Here is a 19,404-nt window from a genome sequence, read left to right as displayed (position 1 = left end):
ATGTTGCTCAGTGTACTCAGGGAGGTTGTCTTTCTGCCCAGACAAACAAAAAATTAGAGGGAACATTGAACCAGAGCCCTTCTTTTAAAAAAATATAATTCAAAACTAAATGTTATGTTTTATAAAATAAAAGCAATAAGAAATGATAGACGCTATTTAAATGAAGTTTCATTTCATTAAAAATGCTACAAAATCAAAAATAATTCTGTAGTAGTTAACTCTACGAAGCAAGTGGTTATTTTTTGGTAATAAAAAAAAAAAAATGGAACGTCACATTTTGGGTTTTATAGGCCACAAAATTTACTTATTGGCTGCCGTGTGCCGGCCGTGTTTAAAGTTAAGTCTCAATAACAAAAGACAGGACTTTTCGATTTTCGACAAATTTTCATACCTGAGCATCACACGGAGTTGTCCTGGCAAACGCAGCGCCGTGAGACTAAGGCGTCGCAGTCCACGCAGCTGCGCCAGACCCCGAGAGAGGTCTTGAAGCGCCTCCTCGTACATCGGTTGGTGCCAGCGAAGGTCCAAATTGCAGTAGTGGAGGCAGAGGGACCTCAAATGGGGAAACTCGGCGAGCCAATGCATTAGCTGAGCCAGTCCCCCGACGCCTAAGTGGCTGTATCGCACGTCTACACCCAGCAAGCCCCCTTGCGGCAGATATCCCAGCAGGGTCCCGATGCTGGACATAGAGATCTCCTCCACATGCAGGTACCGGCACTGCAGCTCCAGGGGTCCGCTTGCGTTTAGGGCAGCATACACGCGCTTCCAAGAGCGGGCGTTGACAAAAATGTCAGCCCTCACCTGCAAGGGTGGGCGACCGCTTTCTGTTTTCTCTTGCCTTCCCGTCGTCTCTATCGTTTTCTCCACGTTCGTTAAATGTGGCCCCTGAAGGACCCCTAGCGACCGCTCCACGTGGTCGCTCTTGTCAGAATTTTCCTCCTTGACTCTCTTGCGCTGGTCCCTCTCCCGTTCCCGACCACAGACCCGCTTCCGTTCCCCGGCTCGGGCCTGGACCACCATAGTGCACAGTGCTATGGTCAGGGACCAGCCCCCCATGGAGTCCACCATCGGACCCTCGTCCCCTTGCAGCCCACAAAGGTCCAAGACTTGCAGTGCACATCTATATACAAGAAAATAAGTTGTCGAATCATTTTTTGTTGGTTTAGATCGCGAGAATTCAAAATATGTTTTATGGTGATATACTTATTATTGAAAATGAACATTGTGTTCATGATTTAGAGTAACTATCTTTGTTAGATGAGGGGAAAAAAATAGAAAGAATCGACTTTAATTTTGCAACGGAGTACAAGGATCAAGGATTTTAATCGTAAGCGATAATCGATGACCAACCTCTTTTCGGAGAGTCCCCGAACGACGGCAAGAAGAAGAGCCTGAACACATAGCCGACTCGGGGGGCGCTGCCCGCGTTTTCTTCGCCCACCGATACGCAGATGACGCTCGGGCCACTTCTGCACCAGCTCCCCGACTGTCAGCGGTCTGCATCCAGCCAACGATGCTTCTAATAGCGGCCCGTATAGCTCGCTGGGAACCCAACGCAACCAGTGCGGAGATGCGCAGTGGTTGCTCACTACCTCTTTGGCGCTCAAGTTCACCAAAGAAAGCGCCATCGTACGTTGACTAAAATGATTTAAAAATTCCGGATTCCTAACAGCACGTCTACATTTACGATCGTGCGGGCAGGCTTAAGTCTTCCATAGCGCGCAAACGAGGAAGCTGCAGCATCTGTTTACTTATACAAGGTCGCATTCCTATGACGTGGAACGGTGGAGAGAGACGCAAGAGCGAATGATCCGCCCAAAACGAGATGAATTACCCCGAAAAAGCCTTTTCCTTTTGGGGATTGAATCCAAAACTTTGCATTCAAATGATGAAATAATAAACGATCAAATAAAAATAAATAAAAGTGAAACTTGGTTATAGTACTTAGCTCTAGTCAAGCAGCCTCCCTCCCACTTTGACAAGCAGTGGTACATCAAGTGCAGTTTAAATGATGACCAAGCGCTGTCATTGCCTCTCACTTTAGCACACGACAAATTCAGGAGATAGCATCGAGGCTATTCTTCGACCGGCAGGCACATCAGAGATGTGTTTATGTGCTGCTGTTAGAACAGAGGCGAGAACCTGGCACGTACGCGAGGAGCGCACTAAGTGGAAAGTTGCACATGAAACTCGCAAGTTGACATCCTAGTAGTCTAGTCGTAAACGTGGAATGTCTTAATGATTTACTCAGTTACATTTATCATTTCTTATTTATATATTTAGAAATGCTGCATCAGATGTAAATGAAGCATAATGCTCAACTCTTGAAAATTGACCACTAGGTGGCAGCAAAATTCAAATGACGCTTTGCAACCTTTTTCCTAAATGGGGTCAATAACATTGTTTTCCTCTTAGCTAAATGTAACTAATGTTAATTTTACTGTAGAAAAACATCTTATCACACTTTCCCTGTTTTACAGCACTGTAATTGAACACAATCTTAGGTTTCTGAGTGTCGACAATGGTCTTATTTGTACTCTGCAAATTAACGATGACATGCTTGGGGGATTTCTTGTGCACACAAAAATGAATTTCTATTAATAAAGCTTAGAACCATTGTCCTGCACGTACTGAATCCACACCCCTGGGGCCTTGTTAAGTATGCAATTCATTTCTTGTCCTGCTGTGCCATGTGTCGCTTCGTGCCTCACTCTCATATTAAAAACGCTGTGCCGTTTCATTTGCATCTTTACAAGGGAATAATTCCGTGCTGGAACATCTAATATAATAAGATAGATGTTACCAGGTATCAGTAATATAGTACATTATGCCTATTGTTGTAGCAATGTGGACCTTTGTCATGGGGTGTTTATATTGTATGTATTAAAAGCTGTTTTAAAAAAAGGAATGGAAATGCTGCCTTACTATTATTAGCTCATGTGTTTTGTAAAATAAATACTATATTATAGTAGTATATCCTGATACAATTTTTAGTTGTAGAAAAACATTTGTAGTTGCGACTTAAAGCCCATAAGTCTAATGAGTTCTGAAAAACAATGATTGTTATTGCTCTATTTTCAAACAAATGTGGTAAATATTAAGATACTGAGGTAATATCAATCAAATTTCAGGCTTAGCAACCATTCAGCCCATCATGTCAAGTTTCAAGTTAACTGAAGTTGGTGGATTTTGTTTACATTTGTGAGTACATATGCAACACATGCTGACCAGTTAGTTAAAAAATGTGTAATCCTCCATTAAAGCTAACTACTTAACCTTTATCACATTCCTTAAAGGTTCATTACAAGCATTCGACTCGGCTAAGCAAGGATATTGAGTAAGTGCCATAAAAGCCATTTATGACCTTTTACCACATGCTTGGAGCACACAGTAAGACTGAGCCTCCATGGTGAGGGAAAAAAAGTAATGAGGTGGACGTTTGCAAACGTCTGCAATGTTGTTTTGTGAATTTGGGGGAATGCTGTTAGCGGTGTCGACCTTTGCGGTCGTTAGTGATGCTTGTTCGAGCTGGAACTTTACCTGTGCAAATGGGGCACCGGTCCCTGAAGAAGACGTCTGCGACTTCAGTGACGACTGCGGCGATGGCGGCGACGAGCAGCACTGTAAGGCAAATAATACAACACTATTTAGATAAGTGAGGTCTTGTTATTGGTGTTTGTTGTGGGACAAAACTACTCAAAGGTCATATTTGAAAGCAAAGTGGATGATGAAGTATTACTAATAGCAAAATGATGCTGTCATGTAGGTTCCCACTATAACAGGTGTGACTTTGACGAAGGTTTCTGTGACCTGACCCAACCATTGCGAGCGATTTCTCATTGGAATAGAACCACGTCGATCGGTCCCATCCAATGTGACCATACCTGCAACCAACCTGGTTGTTAAACCTTTATTTTCTAAACATTCAATAAACTGTATTTCATTCACTCAATCTTCCATGTGTTGACATTTCCAGCATATTTCCTGTCACTTGTACTTCAAAGAGGAAATCTTACTACAGCACAGCTGATAAGTCCTCTGTTTGAGCCTGCGAACAACTGCCGGGTAACCACATTGTTTTCACTCTTCCCTCAAAACAGCAGAGAAAACGACACATCCCAATCCAAATGCTAAGATTGTTTTCTTTTTTTTCCCAAACATAGTAAATGGTTAACACTATCCAACATATTTCCTTGTTAGATGAGCTTCTACCATTACATCTCAGCCCAGCATGGAACTCTTCAGGTTCTGATGGAGACCGAACTATTGGGTCAAAGCATCGTTATATGGGAGCAGTCCACTGAAGCAGAAACGTGGCAGCGAGCTATTGTCGGGTTTTCCAGCAGGAGCCCTTTTCAGGTGCATATCATTTTTAAATTGTTATTTTGTAACTCAAATCTATGCTTGCACCTCAAGACAAAAAGCACCTACCTCAGAAAACTTGAATTGGGCTACTACTCAAGTCAAAGTAACACTATAAGGGCAAAAAATATGTACACCACAGTAAAAATATACTTAAAAAAATTTTTACAGGACTAAAACATTAAAAATACTCACATGTATAGAAAATAAATAAATGGTCATTATACTGAATGAAATGTTCAATAACATAAATACTAAGAATCCTAATGTTGAGTGGTTTTCTTTAACATTAAGAATGAGGTTGGATTTTATTACATTTGAACTAAATTGCTTAAACAATAGTCAATATTTGAATATAATTACAATTCTTTGAAAAAAGAAACATATTTTAAATGGAAGAAAAATGAAAGAATAATGCAACCACTTTATCCATTTCTTCCTCAACCGTAATGTCACACACCATTTACAACAGGTAATAAAAATCCAAATTTACAGATAAGCTGCTCATTGGACTTTGTTATTGTGGTTCAGGTTTTGCACTGAACAAAAAGCAGGGGAATGGAAAAAAATAGGAATAGCCTTTCAATGTTGACCAATGATATTTTAATAGTTATATTAAAATGTCTGTTTATTCATCAGGTGATAATTAAAGGAACTCTAACAGCGGACAGTGACACATCAGAGGTGCTCGCTATCGATGATGTTTCTTTCACTCCCGACTGTGTCCCTGGTATTTACACTTTTAACAATATTTTTTAACATTTGCAAGTAAAAGGCATTGATTTTTTTTTTTAGTTTTAGTTCCCACTGCACTGCCACCTACCAATCCTTGCCCTCCCACCTGCTTTGCTTGTGGGGTCGACGGGCCATGCATAGAGGGAGAAAAGGTGTGTGATTTCACCCCGCAGTGTCCCAACGGCGATGATGAAAACAACTGCCGTAAGTCTATTTCTTTGAACATACAACTTAAAATCATGTTAGTTATAGCATGAAATACCATTCCTCGTTTTCGCTAATTGCCCAGCGTCAGAGTGCGACTTTGAGGGCGGCTCTTGCGGCTGGTACGAGCTCACGCCTGGCGACGGCTTCGACTGGGTCCGAGGCTCGTCGGCGGATGTACCACCGGAGTATTACGGTCGGCCGGCCCCTCCGGACCACTCCAGTAACAGCACAGAGGGTACACAAATCTCTCCTGAATCCTAAATGTTTGGCCATCTTTTGTTTCTGTCACCGTGTGCTCTGTTTTCTGACGTGAAGACTTTTCGGTCCCGTGGCATTGTTGAGTGGCAAGCTTCCTGACTTGACACATTTTCTGAGGAGAGCATCTCCTTGAATAAAATAAAATCTGGGGCCAATACTGTACATACACCGATTCTAAGGGACCGAGATGCGGAGCAGGTTTTAGAACAGTCGTGAATCACTGACATCACATTTGTCTAATTTGCGGATATGTCCTTTCATTGCAGGACACTTCATGTTCATACTGATGAACAGCAGTAGTCTTTATCCAAGGGCGGTTCTCCGAGGACCGTGGTTCCAACAGTCAGCCACTGGGTGTACTATGAGCTTTTGGTGAGACAATTCGGTTGCTTCCCTCTCTGTACGTTTCCAGATTTCACCCCCTTCTCTTTGGTCCAGGCATTATAACACAGGTATATCAGTGGGAGCCGCTAACATGTACCTTCACATTCGTGGAGACCAAAACAACACCATCATATGGAGGAATTTTTACGACCGGGGAAGCCACTGGAACCGAGTCAGCGTGCAACTGGGACGAATCACGCGACCCTTTCAGATCGCCCTGGCTAAAATCAGCCTAGGCGTGTTTGACGGCATCTCGGCCTTGGACGATGTGTCCTTCCACAACTGCTCTATGCCACCTGCTGCTAGCGAGTGCCCAACACAAACACATTTCCACTGCACCCACACGAGAGCATGTGTGGACCGGCTCCTGCTTTGTGACCTGGTGGACGATTGCGGGGACGGTTCGGACGAAGAGGGCTGCTGTGAGTATTATTTTCATCCATCATCTTATTAACTACAAAAATCTATGATGAGTCTCTATGGGACAGCCCCGGAACTACAGTGCAACTTTGAGCACGGCTTGTGCAGCTGGAAACAAGAGCAAAATGGCGGCAGTGACGTCTTCGACTGGACCCGTACCCGAGGCCCCACCCCGTCCTTCAAAACGGGGCCGTGCAAAGACCACACGCTAGGAACCAGCTACGGCTACTACCTCTACATCGAGTCTTCCGTCCCACAAAAGTTCAAAGACACGGCGATACTGTTAAGCCCGACCTTCCAGCCCACCCACCGACGCGGAGAGGACCCCTTCGACTCCCGCCACCCCTGCGTTTTCCGCTTTCACTACCACATGTATGGCTCGCAAGTATTCTGCCTCGCAGTCTATCTCAGGACCGTCTCGACGGGCCGTGGACAGTTGCTGTGGGTGGGATATGGGGACCAGGGAAACCTTTGGCACAGGAAGACTCTCTACGTTACCAGCGCACGGCCTTTTCAAGTAAGGTTCCACAAGCAAGTGTTACAAAAAAATCACCAGAAAGCCATACATCACTCACTTTGAGTGTAATAATTTTGTTCATTAGTCCTCAAAGATTGGGAGATTTTCCTCCAGAACAAAAGTTCTATTTTATGACCCTATTGCCAGATCGTGATCGAAGGTACGGTCGGAGATGATTTCAACGGGGACATTGCGATTGATGATGTTTCCTTCCTGGGCTGTGTCCCACGTGAAGGTAAGGTACAACGGAGATGTCCACAGATAGTTTGTTAAAACATTAAGATGTTTTTTTTTTCCAACGAAGGTGAGCTGCCCTTGGCGAACACCACAGACCCCATAGTGACCACGCCGGCGCCCTCGGTTCAGCCCCATCGTTGTCCTCAAGGGGAGTTTGCATGTGGCTTGTTTGGCGAGTGTGTGGCTAACGAGAAAGTATGTGACTTCAAGCCAGACTGCTCGGATGGCACGGACGAAAGCAATTGTGGTACAAATTAACAGGCAAATAAGAATAATAAACCATTCTTATCTACTCTGTGACATAACATAATTCCAACTTTTTTCAGTGGCGGAACAATGTGATTTCGAAGGCGGTGAAACATGCGGTTGGGAACCGGTCATGCCACCCACAGCTTCTATGCACACATTTCACTGGTCACCCGAACAAGGAGAAAGTGTTCATGCAGGAGAACAGTATCACCGTCCCGTTTCTGACCACACACTGTGAGTACCAGTAAAAAAAAAACATAAGTTAAATATATTTATATGAGGAGTTGTCACTTGTTGTGACCAGGAAAGAGGTCGTTTTAGAACAAAAAAGGCAAAAGAGCATTCACTGGAAACTTAGCAGCCCATTCCTAAAGGATAGACAGTGACCTTAATGCCCGTATCGGTGTTTTATTGAGTGGAGCAAAAAATTACAGTGCACTTTGAAGGCAACATTGCTACGATTTTTTTCTGCCCAGGAGAAAAGCAATGTTCTCTCTTAAAAGCCCCAGTGAGGCTCCCGCTAATGTTCCTACTATATGACCTTTCTGGATCAATAAGTCGCAGGAGAGCTGTGTCTTATTTAAACCAAGCGGAGGCACTTCTTCAGTGGGTGTGCAATCAAGGCTAGAGGCTGTTTCTATACTATTACAGCTGACATTTAACGCTTCATAGGTACTAGTGAAGTTTCAGATTCAAGGGAATGAACTCTACGAATAGCCTAAAGAAAATGAACAATGATGTAAGACAGCTCAAATTTGATTGGAGACAACTACTTGACATTCTAACAGCGCTACTTTTGATGTGTACCACAGAAACAAAAGCAAATCAATTCAATAACTGTTCACAGGGGCAGCCGTGAAGGTTGGTACATGTGCGCCGACAGCTCCAATGGGGGCTACGGCAACGCAACCGACCTCCAGACTCCCGTCATTGCGTCCACCGGGCCGCATTGCGCCCTAGTCTTCTGGTACCACATGGGCGGATTCACCGTGGGCTCCCTTCAAGTGAGGCCAGAGTGTGTAGCGAGATGTCGACATTTGCGCCCAATGATTTTTACAGACATTCTCCCACTATGTTGCAGCTTCTGCTGAGGCGTGCTAACGTCACCCATGAAGTTTGGTCGCAGACTGGTAACCAAGGCAACAAGTGGAGACGAGGCGAAGTGTTCTTCGGGTTGTCACAGGACTTTCAGGTTCGCAAAGGGTTTATTATGATGAATTCGTGAAAGTCTCGCCCTCCACTCCCTTGCTAATATGGAGTTATTACTTAAATACATACAGTATCTGCCAGTTGGGAGTTTCTTGATTTATGACAAGTCATTAAAAGAATTCAGAAACACTAACAATTTTGTATCACCCATCTGCCTTCCATGTTTGCCCAAAATTGGGTAACAATGGGAGAAAAGCTCTAGGGAGAAGTTAGTATTTGAAAGGATCCAAGATATTGACAGAATAAGCGTAAAATTGGACAGCGACAACCAAAATGACATACTTTTTTAAAAGCCTAGCCTTAGTCTTCTATGTTTTTCTTCATTCCAGTTGCTACATCCCAACAGTGACACAGCTCATTAGCTGATGGTCTTGATCAATGCTGAATCAATAAAGTCTAAGTCTGCCCTACATAGGCTTGAGTCGTGATTATGTTAGTAATGACTTCTTTGGTGGCAGCAGCCAGCCGAGGTCAGTTGAGGATCAACAGACTGTGTGCCAGCCAAAGGTTTGATTTGTCTTTTGGCGTTATATTGCAGACAGGCTTTAACCTTTATGTCAGCAAATGTTGCCATGCTGAGGCTACCAGTTGATGAGTTGCCGTTTTTTGGAGAGATTCCTACTGGCCTTTTCAAATAATCCCTAATAGCGAGGTAGCAGAAGAAATGCTACCTTACTTCTTATAGTAGTTTATTTTATTTTAGTTATCACTGTGTTTCATCAGTCATTTTTATCATAAACACTGAACACGTTCATGAGATTTTAGCTTTGCTGGGACCTGACAGGTTGTGTTCCGAGCCAAACGGGGGATCAGCTATATGGGCGATGTGGTGATTGACGACGTCCGCTTTGTGAACTGTGCCCCTGCGCCGCCCACGGATATGCCATGCAACACTGAGCAGTATACCTGCGCCAACAAGCGTTGCATCCCTCACGATAATCTGTGCGACTTCATCGACCACTGTGGTGACCGCTCGGATGAGGATCCCTACATCTGCAGTAAGTGTACCTCTGAAATCATTCGCACACTAAGCATCAGTGAAAACTTTATTTTGTCTCTCTGTTTTTTAGAAGGATTTAGCGGACGCTGCGATTTTGAGTTCGACCTGTGCTCTTGGCGCCAATGCTTGGAGGACGATTTTGACTGGCTGATCAAGGCCGGAAGCACCCCCACCATTGGGACTGGGCCGTCCACAGACCACACCCTTCGAGACAAATCTGGGCACTATCTCTACCTGGAGAGCTCTTTCCCTCAAGCGGCTGGAAATGCTGCCCGCATAAAAGGCCCATTGCTGAGCTCCAGGAGCTCGCAGTGCAAGGTGGGCAAGAATTGTTGGGACTGGATTGGAAAACAACACACTCACACTAGCCTGTATCAGTTGCATACTTGTGTAATGCAACTGTCAGCTTGTTGGCGGGCATGATCGATAGCCCCGTTCATGTGCCATCTCTTGCTTACGACCGGTCAGTCAATCTGTCAATCATCCCGGTAGCTAAATTACTAGGGGAGGGGGAATCAATCTTGTGAAGATGACGGCAGCTGCTGTAATCACACCTCTCTTGAGCTAAACACCAATTTAATACATCCAATCTTGTTCATCTTCATTTTACACTGCCCACACAAATAACTTTGAAAAATATGATCTTATTTTGTTCTTACAGATGCGTTTCTTTTTCCACATGTCTGGAGATGGCATCGGGACACTGGCCGTGTTCCGCAGGAGTGAAGCGGGTCTTCATCTCCTCCTCAACTTGACGGGCGACCAGGGAAACTACTGGCAAATGAAGGAGATCCCGCTGAGCCACTCCAAGGACTTTCAGGTCACCATTGAGGGGCGAGTTGGCCGGAATCCCAAAGGGGACATCTGCCTGGACGACATCATTTTTTCACCAGGATGCCTTCTCGCATCCTTGAACCCAATAGAAGACAGCACAACTCCTACTCCTGAAGGTACAGGTTGTCACATCAAAAGCCTTGAGGTTTTGTTATTTCTTCACTGCAATCTTCCTTTTGGAGTCTCCATTGAATGAAATCATGTGTACCTTTAAATGCATTTTTTTCTAGGTTGGTGTCCTCCAGGTTCCCGGCCTTGCGGAAATGGCCATTGCTTCTCCTCCAGCAACATTTGCGACTTCCGAGATGACTGTGGCGACAGTACCGATGAGAGGCACTGCGGGACTTCGTGTTCTTTTGAAAATGGCAAATGTGGCTGGAAGAACTCCCCAGCTGACAATTTCAATTGGGCACTGGGAACTGGCTCGGTGCAGAGCATACGGCCACCATACGACCACACTTTGAAGGATGGAACTGGTTTGTTGTTTCCCTTCTTGTTTATTTGGCACCTACTTGCCAGATTGTGGGGTTTTTTGGCTGTGTATATGGATCTCTAATAATGGTTTTGAAGAGCTAATGTTAATGACCACAATTTAACAACTTCTTTTTCAGGTCACTTCCTCTATCTCGAGGTTACACCTGTTGGACTAAAGGGTGACAAGGCACACATCAGTAGTTCACTATGGAAGGAATCGAGCTCCATCTGCAAGCTCTCCTTCTGGTACTACATTTCCCAAAAGGCCTCGGGAACAATCCGCCTACTTGTAAAGGTAAAAAGATATTTCTACATCCTTCTTCAAATGATCTGGTCCTAGATGTTTACAAAGTAACAACGTTCGCATGGGTTTCATTTTGGTTTAAAAGGTTGTGGTTTGTCTTGACAATCTTTGAGCCATCATAAAGCAAAATGTAAAGCCGTTTCCTCTCAGACGTTATTTGTTCGCAGATGTATAGTATTCGAGCCAAGTGGAAGCTATCCTTTGAAGGCAGTTTTTAATAATAAAAGTCTGTAAATACAGGCTATGTCCTTGCGGGAGTGAGAGAGAGATAGGACTGACTACTTGCCATGTTGGTGTCAAAAACTGGATTGACTTCCTTGTACAATGGACCAAACTCATAATGGACAATAAAGTCACTACAAGGGTTAAACAAAGGTCACAGAATGCCATCTGCTCCCTCATAATATATAGTAACTGCCATTCGTATGACATGGGGAAGATACTAGACACATGACGTGACTTGTGATGGCGATCCGCTCAAAGAGGAGCTCCGGGAGAGATTGCACGTTTGAACACTGCATTAGTCACCATGTGCTGCCTGGCTGCCGCCATGGGAAAAGACTCGCGGAGGGATTACATACTTGGCGTGTCTTCTAATATTTTCCATATGCGGCATGAGCGAGGCAACAATAACTCAAGGCGCAGTCTTGAGGAGCAGCAGGACTCTATGACAAATGATGTTAATGAGAACCTGTATTGGTTCCAGCCAACCTCATTACTGTCTGTCTTCTTAATGATCTTGTCCATGCAGACGGAGAACGCCATGTGGGAAGTGTGGAGCAAAACAGGCCATCAGGGGAACCAGTGGAATCGGGCCGAGGTGGCGCTGAGAAGGCTGAGGAACTTCCGGGTGATATTCGAGGGCGTGCGTTCGCACGACGTAAGCGGGGGCGCCGCTTTGGACGACGTGGAGTTCAAAGACTGCGCCCTAAGTAAGTGACGAAAGCCAACTGCGTGAAGCGTCAATTTTCCAGGCGATGCGTGTGCTGCCTTCACACTGCGATTCGTTAATGGGATGCGACAGAGGAAGAAGTGAGGGTGATTGGGTGCTTTTGATGTTGATTTTTGATGGTGACGAGGCGCCGTCTCATCCTTACCCAAATGAGTACACATACTGTAAATATTGCGTTCTGTGTATCAATCTTTCGTTCTGTCTATTTTGTCCAACTTCTTTCAAGCTGTCTTTTTGTTCCTCTTGCCGGGGGCTGAAATTTTCTTCACTATCTTTCCTCCCTATCCTTTCCAACTTCACTACAAACCATATTACTTCCTTCTCTTATTTACTCCCTCCCTCTTGAGAAACACACATATGCTGCCACTTAGAAGACTGTCTTCCTCGGTGCCTTAAATGAGGTGCAGCGGGCGGAAAGATGCTCTAAGCTCTCTTGACAGGCTTTTGTCCACCGCTCGCATCCTTCCGTGCGGAACGTTGCAAAGGAAGGCTTGGTTTTAATAATGAACGACAGATGTTTGCGTGTGTGTCCGTGTACATCCATCGCACAAAATGTATCCTTTACGGGATAGATGGTTGCTCAAATGCACCTTACCATCTTACGGTATCTGGATAGTCAATACCCAGTTTTCAGTCCATTGATTGTCGTCTTTTTTGGACCAGGTCCTGCCGAGCCAATGAGCTGTCCCGCAGTCACAGATTTAGTTTGTGACAACGGCCACTGCGTTGAGTCACACCTGGTGTGCGACGGCAAGCCTGACTGCAATGACCAATCGGATGAGTCCGATTGCTGTAAGTGGCCGTGTCGCAAAATAAATTCCCAAGCTCCTAATGCTTTTTGCCATATGTTCAGGGGCTGTGGTTGCCATGCCAGGAGCGTGTAATTTCGACGTGGGTGACGGCCAATGGGAGCAGGTGTGCCAGCTCGCTCAGGACACCGAGGATGACTTTGATTGGAGGATCAATCATAGCAGCGACACAGCAGGAGTCGGACCGCCATCTGACCACAGTCCAGGTTGGCGGCCGTCTAAAGGCTTTCTACTTTCAGCAAAGCACAAACTTCTTCGAATACCATGAAGAATTTCAACAAAGTTAAGCTTGTGCTAGTGCGCAAACTCATTTACTATACACAATTCCCCAGTGGAATGCCATAGGGTGTGACTTCACTTTGACCCTCTGATTGGTCATCCACTGAATTTGTCATTGATAGATGATATTACAGGCCAGTGGATCAATGTGCAGTTTGCTGAATGTAAACAACTCCTATGCAGTCACTGTGAATACTGAGTCTCTCAGTGAGTAAACATTGCTTTAGTCATAGGTGACATAGACGTTTTTCCTCAACGGGGCGTGATTAAAGAAAGAAAAATCACGTTAGTTTATTATTTTGTACATGAGCTGAATGGACAAAAAGATGAAGTCACCCAGGGCAAAACCAGCTCAGTCTTAAGTGACACTTTAAAATCTCTCTCGCAAAGGTGACGGTGGGAACTTCCTGTACATCCACTCGGCCGCTCAGCGAGAGGGTGACCTTGCCAGGGTGACCACTATTACCGCCTTTCCCGCTAGCATAGGCCTGTGTCATCTGCGCTTCTGGTTCTACATGCACGGCTCGGACCAAATGGGAACGCTGAAGGTAGGTATAATTTCATAAATAATGTCGCCTAACTATCAACTCAGCCACGTGGGGAAGAAAGAAAGACGATGCCTGGCAAGGATTCATTAAAGCATCATCATTTCAGTCTAGACTTACATGACCATGTTTTGGTGTTCAGTATTTTTAGAGTGAAAACATTGCATGAATTCCGCCATTGTAGGTGTTCACAGTTGGCCCTAGTGGTACACCACTGCTCATGTGGGCCAAAGCTGGAAACCAAGGCGAGGGGTGGACGTACGCCAGCGTCATCATGTCCAACCCGGCGCCTTTCCGAGTGAGCATCCAGGCAGAGGTCGGCGGAGACATGCGGACCGACATAGCCCTGGATGACATCACGTACACGACAGAATGCATGGTTGGAGGTAAATTTGGGAAGTAGGAAGGATGTCCCTATCTACTCTACATAATAAACTGCCATTGACACACAGGCCCAGTGACTCCAGAACCTTCCACCTGCAACCCGGACCACTTTCAGTGCCTCTACTCCTTCCAGTGTATCCCCGAGAGCTGGCTATGCGACAGCGAGCTCGACTGCTTTGACCAGTCGGATGAAGAGCGTTGCCCCACGTTGGTGCCGGGCACCGTGCCCCCACAAGGCGGCTGCTTGGAAGGCCACTACCGGTGTTCTGACGGCGTGTGCCTAGCAGCCATACTGCGCTGTGACGGTGTCCCTGACTGCCCCCACGGCGAGGATGAGCACAGTTGCCGTAATTGTCAAGGATGGATCTAAATTTCCGCTATATAATTTAGTGAACTAATTCCTTTTCTTTTCAGCTCTATTGCAGTGTGAGCTAGGGGAACTTCTGTGTGACACGTCTTCCACTTGTGTTCCACTTGAGAAGCGCTGCGACCGGTTTGCGGATTGTCTTCCCTTCCAATCGGATGAGTCCAGTTGTGACGGTAACTTCGACAAAAAAATTGAGCCTCTATCCATTTTTTACAGAGCAATCTGTTACTTATTTACTTCTCTCATACAGAACAGACATGCCCCTTTAAAACTAACAATAAAAGCAGCCTCCTTCCTAGTTTATTTTATTGCTGGACGTCTTTGAATGAAGCTCTGCCAAAACAGAACCTCGGACTGCGTCTCTGCAGGGTACTTGTTAACGAATGTATCTCGTGTTTGCTTGTCAGAATTGGTCAGCTTTCTGCCAAATTCCGGCATTTCCCCCTTTTCCGGTCTCAAACTGCTGCTCTGACAGATGACACGGAAGCTATAAATCGGGTTATCTGTCATGCCAGTTCAAAGCTCGTATTAACCGAGTATCACTGTGTACCAGTTTGACCTTAAAATAACTGCATTTTGAATGATTATGATAGGTATGCTGGCATTTCCTTTGTTGCCATGGTGATCAACATATTATTTGGCATCCCAGGACGTATTACTACTCACATTTGTTAGGTTTAGCACGTATTGATTCAACGACATAGCTTCAAAGCGTGCTTTAGAGCTACAAACCATAAACACCTTTCCTCCTGCAAATTAAAACCTGATGCGTACAAGGTGTTTTCCGTGATAATATTTGCATTAAGAGAGAAAAGATTCTCAAGATGCGATATTTTAATATACATGCTAATGTGCCATGTACCTACGTTGCCCTGGCAACCCCAACCTGCATACCATACCATCTATTATTGAAGTCAGGAGCAAAATCTCATTTTAGTAGAGGTGGAATATGGTAATAACTTAACCCTGAATTTTTAATATTGCCAGATTGTTATTCTCACTTTTTGGAAATTTTCTTTGCTATTTGCCATGCAGATTGCCCGCTTACCTACTGCCTGGGTCGAGGCAAGTGCCATGTGGAGAAGCACGGACCTATTTGCATGTAACACACACACTTTACAGATTTTTTTTATCTTGCATTGTGCGATGTCAGACATGAAAATTCCATCAGTTTTGCTCTGTCAAGCACGCTGCAATTTGCAAATTCTGATTCCTCTGCTTTTTGTCTTATTTATCATAATGTCGCCTCAACGGAATGGTTGTTGCATCTTACTGTTCAATAGTTAAACAGTACATTTCCGTTTAGTTAACTTTTCAGTTCGGAGACAAGGGTGGCTATTTTACATGGCTGCATTCAGCCGAGACAACATTACAAAGTTTCGGTTAGTAAAGTTACGTTCGGTAAAGACTACATTCATAAAAGGAAAAAACTAAGCAGATCAGATGGACTTACAGCAGTCTTCTGTTAAATTTTCAAGCCACATGACAGCGTTAAACATAAGAGAAAGCAATACCTTTTGAAAATGTTCAATGCAGTATCTAAACTCCACTTTTAACATCCCTCTGTCTCTACACACAAACCCAGCAAAAAAGGAAAACTTAAGCCTATTTGGATAGCTTTCGATTAGCCTCACACCCTTTTAAAGCCGCCTAACCACCGGGCCAAAACATGGACCGCTCCGTTCACAGATGAAGGCTTGCCGCCAAGACCACACACATGACGGCCCCCGTCCAAGCCTGCTTTGGCTGATAACGGCATCCCTGAGAGATGCGTGTTCTGCATTAAAAGTGTGTCTAAGCAAGGAAAAGCAAGCTGACATTCAGCAGATGCCGAGTCGGACTAGCATGATTATCTGGGAGACGTTAGGGCCAAAAACAGGCCAAAACCTTTCGTGGCTTGATTTCGCTGCTGTCCGGGCTGTGGAATTCCAGTCAGAAACATGAGGAATTGATTATTTTGCTTAATCTTTCTATACCTATTGTTTCGATTTTGTATCTTAGGGTCCTGACAGTGTTTTCCTATATGCAGGTGTTCTGTGGGTTGGACCGGCAACCGTTGCCACATGAAAACAAAGCCGTCAATCTCCACTCCAAAGCCACCCGAGCTCGAAGACACCTCGCTAGGTAACATCTCAAAATGTCCCACCTGTCTCACGGTCCAATTTAAAAAAATCTGCACGTCTATCAGAAGCTGTATACGCCGGAATCGCCATCGGATCGCTGCTGCTGCTCATTGGCGTAGCAATTTGCGTCCTAGCTCTGTGCAGCAAGCGTTGGCGTGCAATGTGAGTTGGGTCTCTGAGTGTCACAATTTGGCGGGTCTACTGCTGATAATGAAGCCCCTTTTGCCGTCTCCTCCACAGAAAGCGAAACCCGATGGGCTACGGGATGATGAAACGCCCTGCCTTTGACTGGAAGGCACAGGTAATGTCTGATCCAACATTGGATAATTCTTCTGGGGCATCATTAGTGTTCACTCACTGGGCAATACAGAAATCCCTGCCAATATCTACAATAGACTATATACTGTAATTTCCGGACTATAAATCCTTTTTTTATAGTTTGAGCTGCAATTAATACTCTAAAGCGACTCAAGTTTTTTTCTGTGACTAACAAAAGCCCATTTTTAAACGCTATTCTTATCCCAAAAACTGTAAATGTTACATAAACAGGTCCTATTCAGCCTATTATTCTCCATGTAACTATTTTATCCATGTATACTTTTTATTTTCTGATCAAATAATTGCCAGTCCGCTCCTCTATACTTAATTCCCTTTTCATTGTGCATTATTTGGCTGGTACGATTTATACTCCGGTGCAATTTATAGTCCCAAAAATACGGTACTAAAATTTAACAGTGATTTGAAACATTTCTTTGGGTGATTTTAGTTTGGCCACCTCGCAAACAAGCACAGAAACAACAGCAAGAGTCTCTCCATAAGTGTCTACCCTTGGAGGAAGGAGGTAAACCCACCCCCGACCGCTTTCTCGGATGATAACAATTCAATTGATCCTTACTTGACAGAACTCGAACCAGGGAGGCGCAGGGATGTCCTTTGCTAACCCGCTGTACAATCACCAACACCAGCTGTACCCTGATGAATGCCACAGTTCTCCTGCGTAAGAAAAAAAAAGGACTCAGTAAGCAAATGACTTTGTTCCTTAGAAAAAATGAAGAGAAATGTACATACTACATGCATTGCCACGCAAAATTAGAACCAGGAATGGAGATGCCCAGTTTTTTTAACAGACACAAATGCCAAACTGTGTTGGCCCTAAATCACTGTCCGATTCAAACCTAGCAATGTTAAGCTATTATTTCAGTTCCATTTTTCAAATGTAAGTATTCTTGTTTTAATGCTTGGCTGTACATGTTTTGCACATGAGAGATGAGTCAGTAAATTGTGATTTATAAACTTGTCTGGTTATGGTACCTTTTCTAATGTGAAAAACTATTTTACTACTACAGCGGATGATAGAAATGACGTAAAATCTCTAGAGCTGGCAAAATAAATTCAACCCGGTGACATTGGAAGCAATGACCTGCGATCAAAACAAAAGCACTTTATGCACCTTTATGCCAAGCTTGCACACTCGAGGGTGGAGATTATGAGGCCAACATTGTTTTTGCTTTGTTTTGGTGGACCTGGTCGTTTCGGTATTCATTCCATTGAATGGCATGTAGAGCGAGCACAAGCGTTTTGTGGGTGTTGTTTTTGTGTTGTGGTGGGCTCAGATGACCCTCATGGGCGAATGGTTTTGTCCTTTCATCCGACCAATTAGACGCCATTGAGATGCGTTTTATACCACTTCCTTTAACTGTACGCTGATCTTATCTTATTATGTATTTTTATGATAAGGTTGTGGCTTTCCAAACTCATTCATTTTATTAATGTAAGATGTTTAATTTGTCATTTTGGAATTTAAACTACAATGAATGATAAATTATTTTGGTGTATTTCCAAAGGCTTAGATTATATGCCATTTTTTTAGCGTTCTGTTTAATATGTATGGATATATTTCTTAATGTGTTTCTAATTTAATTTTAAGTGATCAATTTTAAATGTAAAAAAAATAAATACTTGACTGGACTGGAATCACGGGCGCTGATCAAATTGAGTTGGAAGATGCAATTTTTGGGTGTTATTATAAGCTGTCATTACATAGAGGATAATTATTCAACATTTCACCAAAATAATAGGCATTAAGTATTTGGAAGTAATTCAATAATGTGTAATGAATCGTTCTTGTGTATAATTCCGGCTAGTCGAAAAAGAAATGTCATATTTTTACAGCTGACTTGGGCAAGGTGGCATTTTTTCGTGGTAAGTTTCAAAGCCCTCTCAAGTGCTAATATTTGATGGCAGCAGTTGAGTGATTTCTAAAAACGTTCCTTCACTTTACAGCTTTTCCATGACCACTTTTGGAATCCCCACAGCGAGCCGTGCCATAATTGTTAAGTTCTCCTCCCTGCAGAGGCGGCAAGGGGAACGCCATGGCAGGGAAAAGGGAAAAAACACCTTAACCCTCAAGCAAACTCTCATCTGCGGACTGTAAGGAAAACAAATAAGATGGTGATGTCATGGTGTCAACACTGCAGTGTTTGTCCCTGCTTAAAGGTGACCACAACTTCTGGCCAATGTTGAGAATGCACTAAAAATGTTTTGCCCTTTCTTTGTATAAAATGAACGAATAAAATTAACCAGGCAGTCCGGTGCGGAGTGGTTAGCATGTCCGACACACAGTTGTGGAGTTGAGGGTTCGATCCCAGGTGGGTTTGGGTGTGAGTTTCCTCCGGCCACATCCCATAAATATGCTAGGTAGACTGCTCGAACACTCTAAATTGCCCCTCGCTATGATTGGTTGTGCCTTGGGATT

At 44.2% G+C, this 19,404-nt stretch overlaps 1 protein-coding gene across 1 annotated transcript; it reads left to right on the top strand.

Annotated features, from left to right (window-relative positions):
• Positions 1–1,033: 1,033 nt before the first annotated feature.
• On the top strand, positions 1,034–17,808 carry malrd1 (MAM and LDL receptor class A domain containing 1). Its single transcript, XM_077624919.1, is given in 34 exon segments — positions 1,034–1,098; positions 1,404–1,633; positions 3,767–3,898; positions 3,977–4,065; positions 4,201–4,359; positions 5,002–5,092; positions 5,158–5,301; positions 5,387–5,539; positions 5,829–5,934; positions 6,001–6,368; positions 6,435–6,883; positions 7,031–7,118; positions 7,188–7,367; positions 7,447–7,603; positions 8,217–8,373; positions 8,451–8,561; positions 9,363–9,576; positions 9,649–9,896; positions 10,240–10,528; positions 10,643–10,888; positions 11,024–11,181; positions 11,942–12,122; positions 12,806–12,934; positions 12,996–13,157; positions 13,621–13,778; positions 13,960–14,161; positions 14,228–14,506; positions 14,574–14,699; positions 15,562–15,628; positions 16,556–16,650; positions 16,715–16,811; positions 16,890–16,950; positions 17,416–17,495; positions 17,548–17,808. Coding segments are annotated over 34 exon segments (5,574 nt in total). The 3' UTR covers positions 17,651–17,808.
• Positions 17,809–19,404: the final 1,596 nt, after the last annotated feature.

Source organism: Stigmatopora argus, chromosome 17, assembly GCF_051989625.1.
Source record: "Stigmatopora argus isolate UIUO_Sarg chromosome 17, RoL_Sarg_1.0, whole genome shotgun sequence".
In the NCBI taxonomy this organism is placed as follows: Eukaryota; Metazoa; Chordata; class Actinopteri; order Syngnathiformes; family Syngnathidae; genus Stigmatopora; species Stigmatopora argus.
Note: the sequence above shows the minus strand (reverse complement) of the source record. Positions and strands in the feature narration are given on the sequence as shown.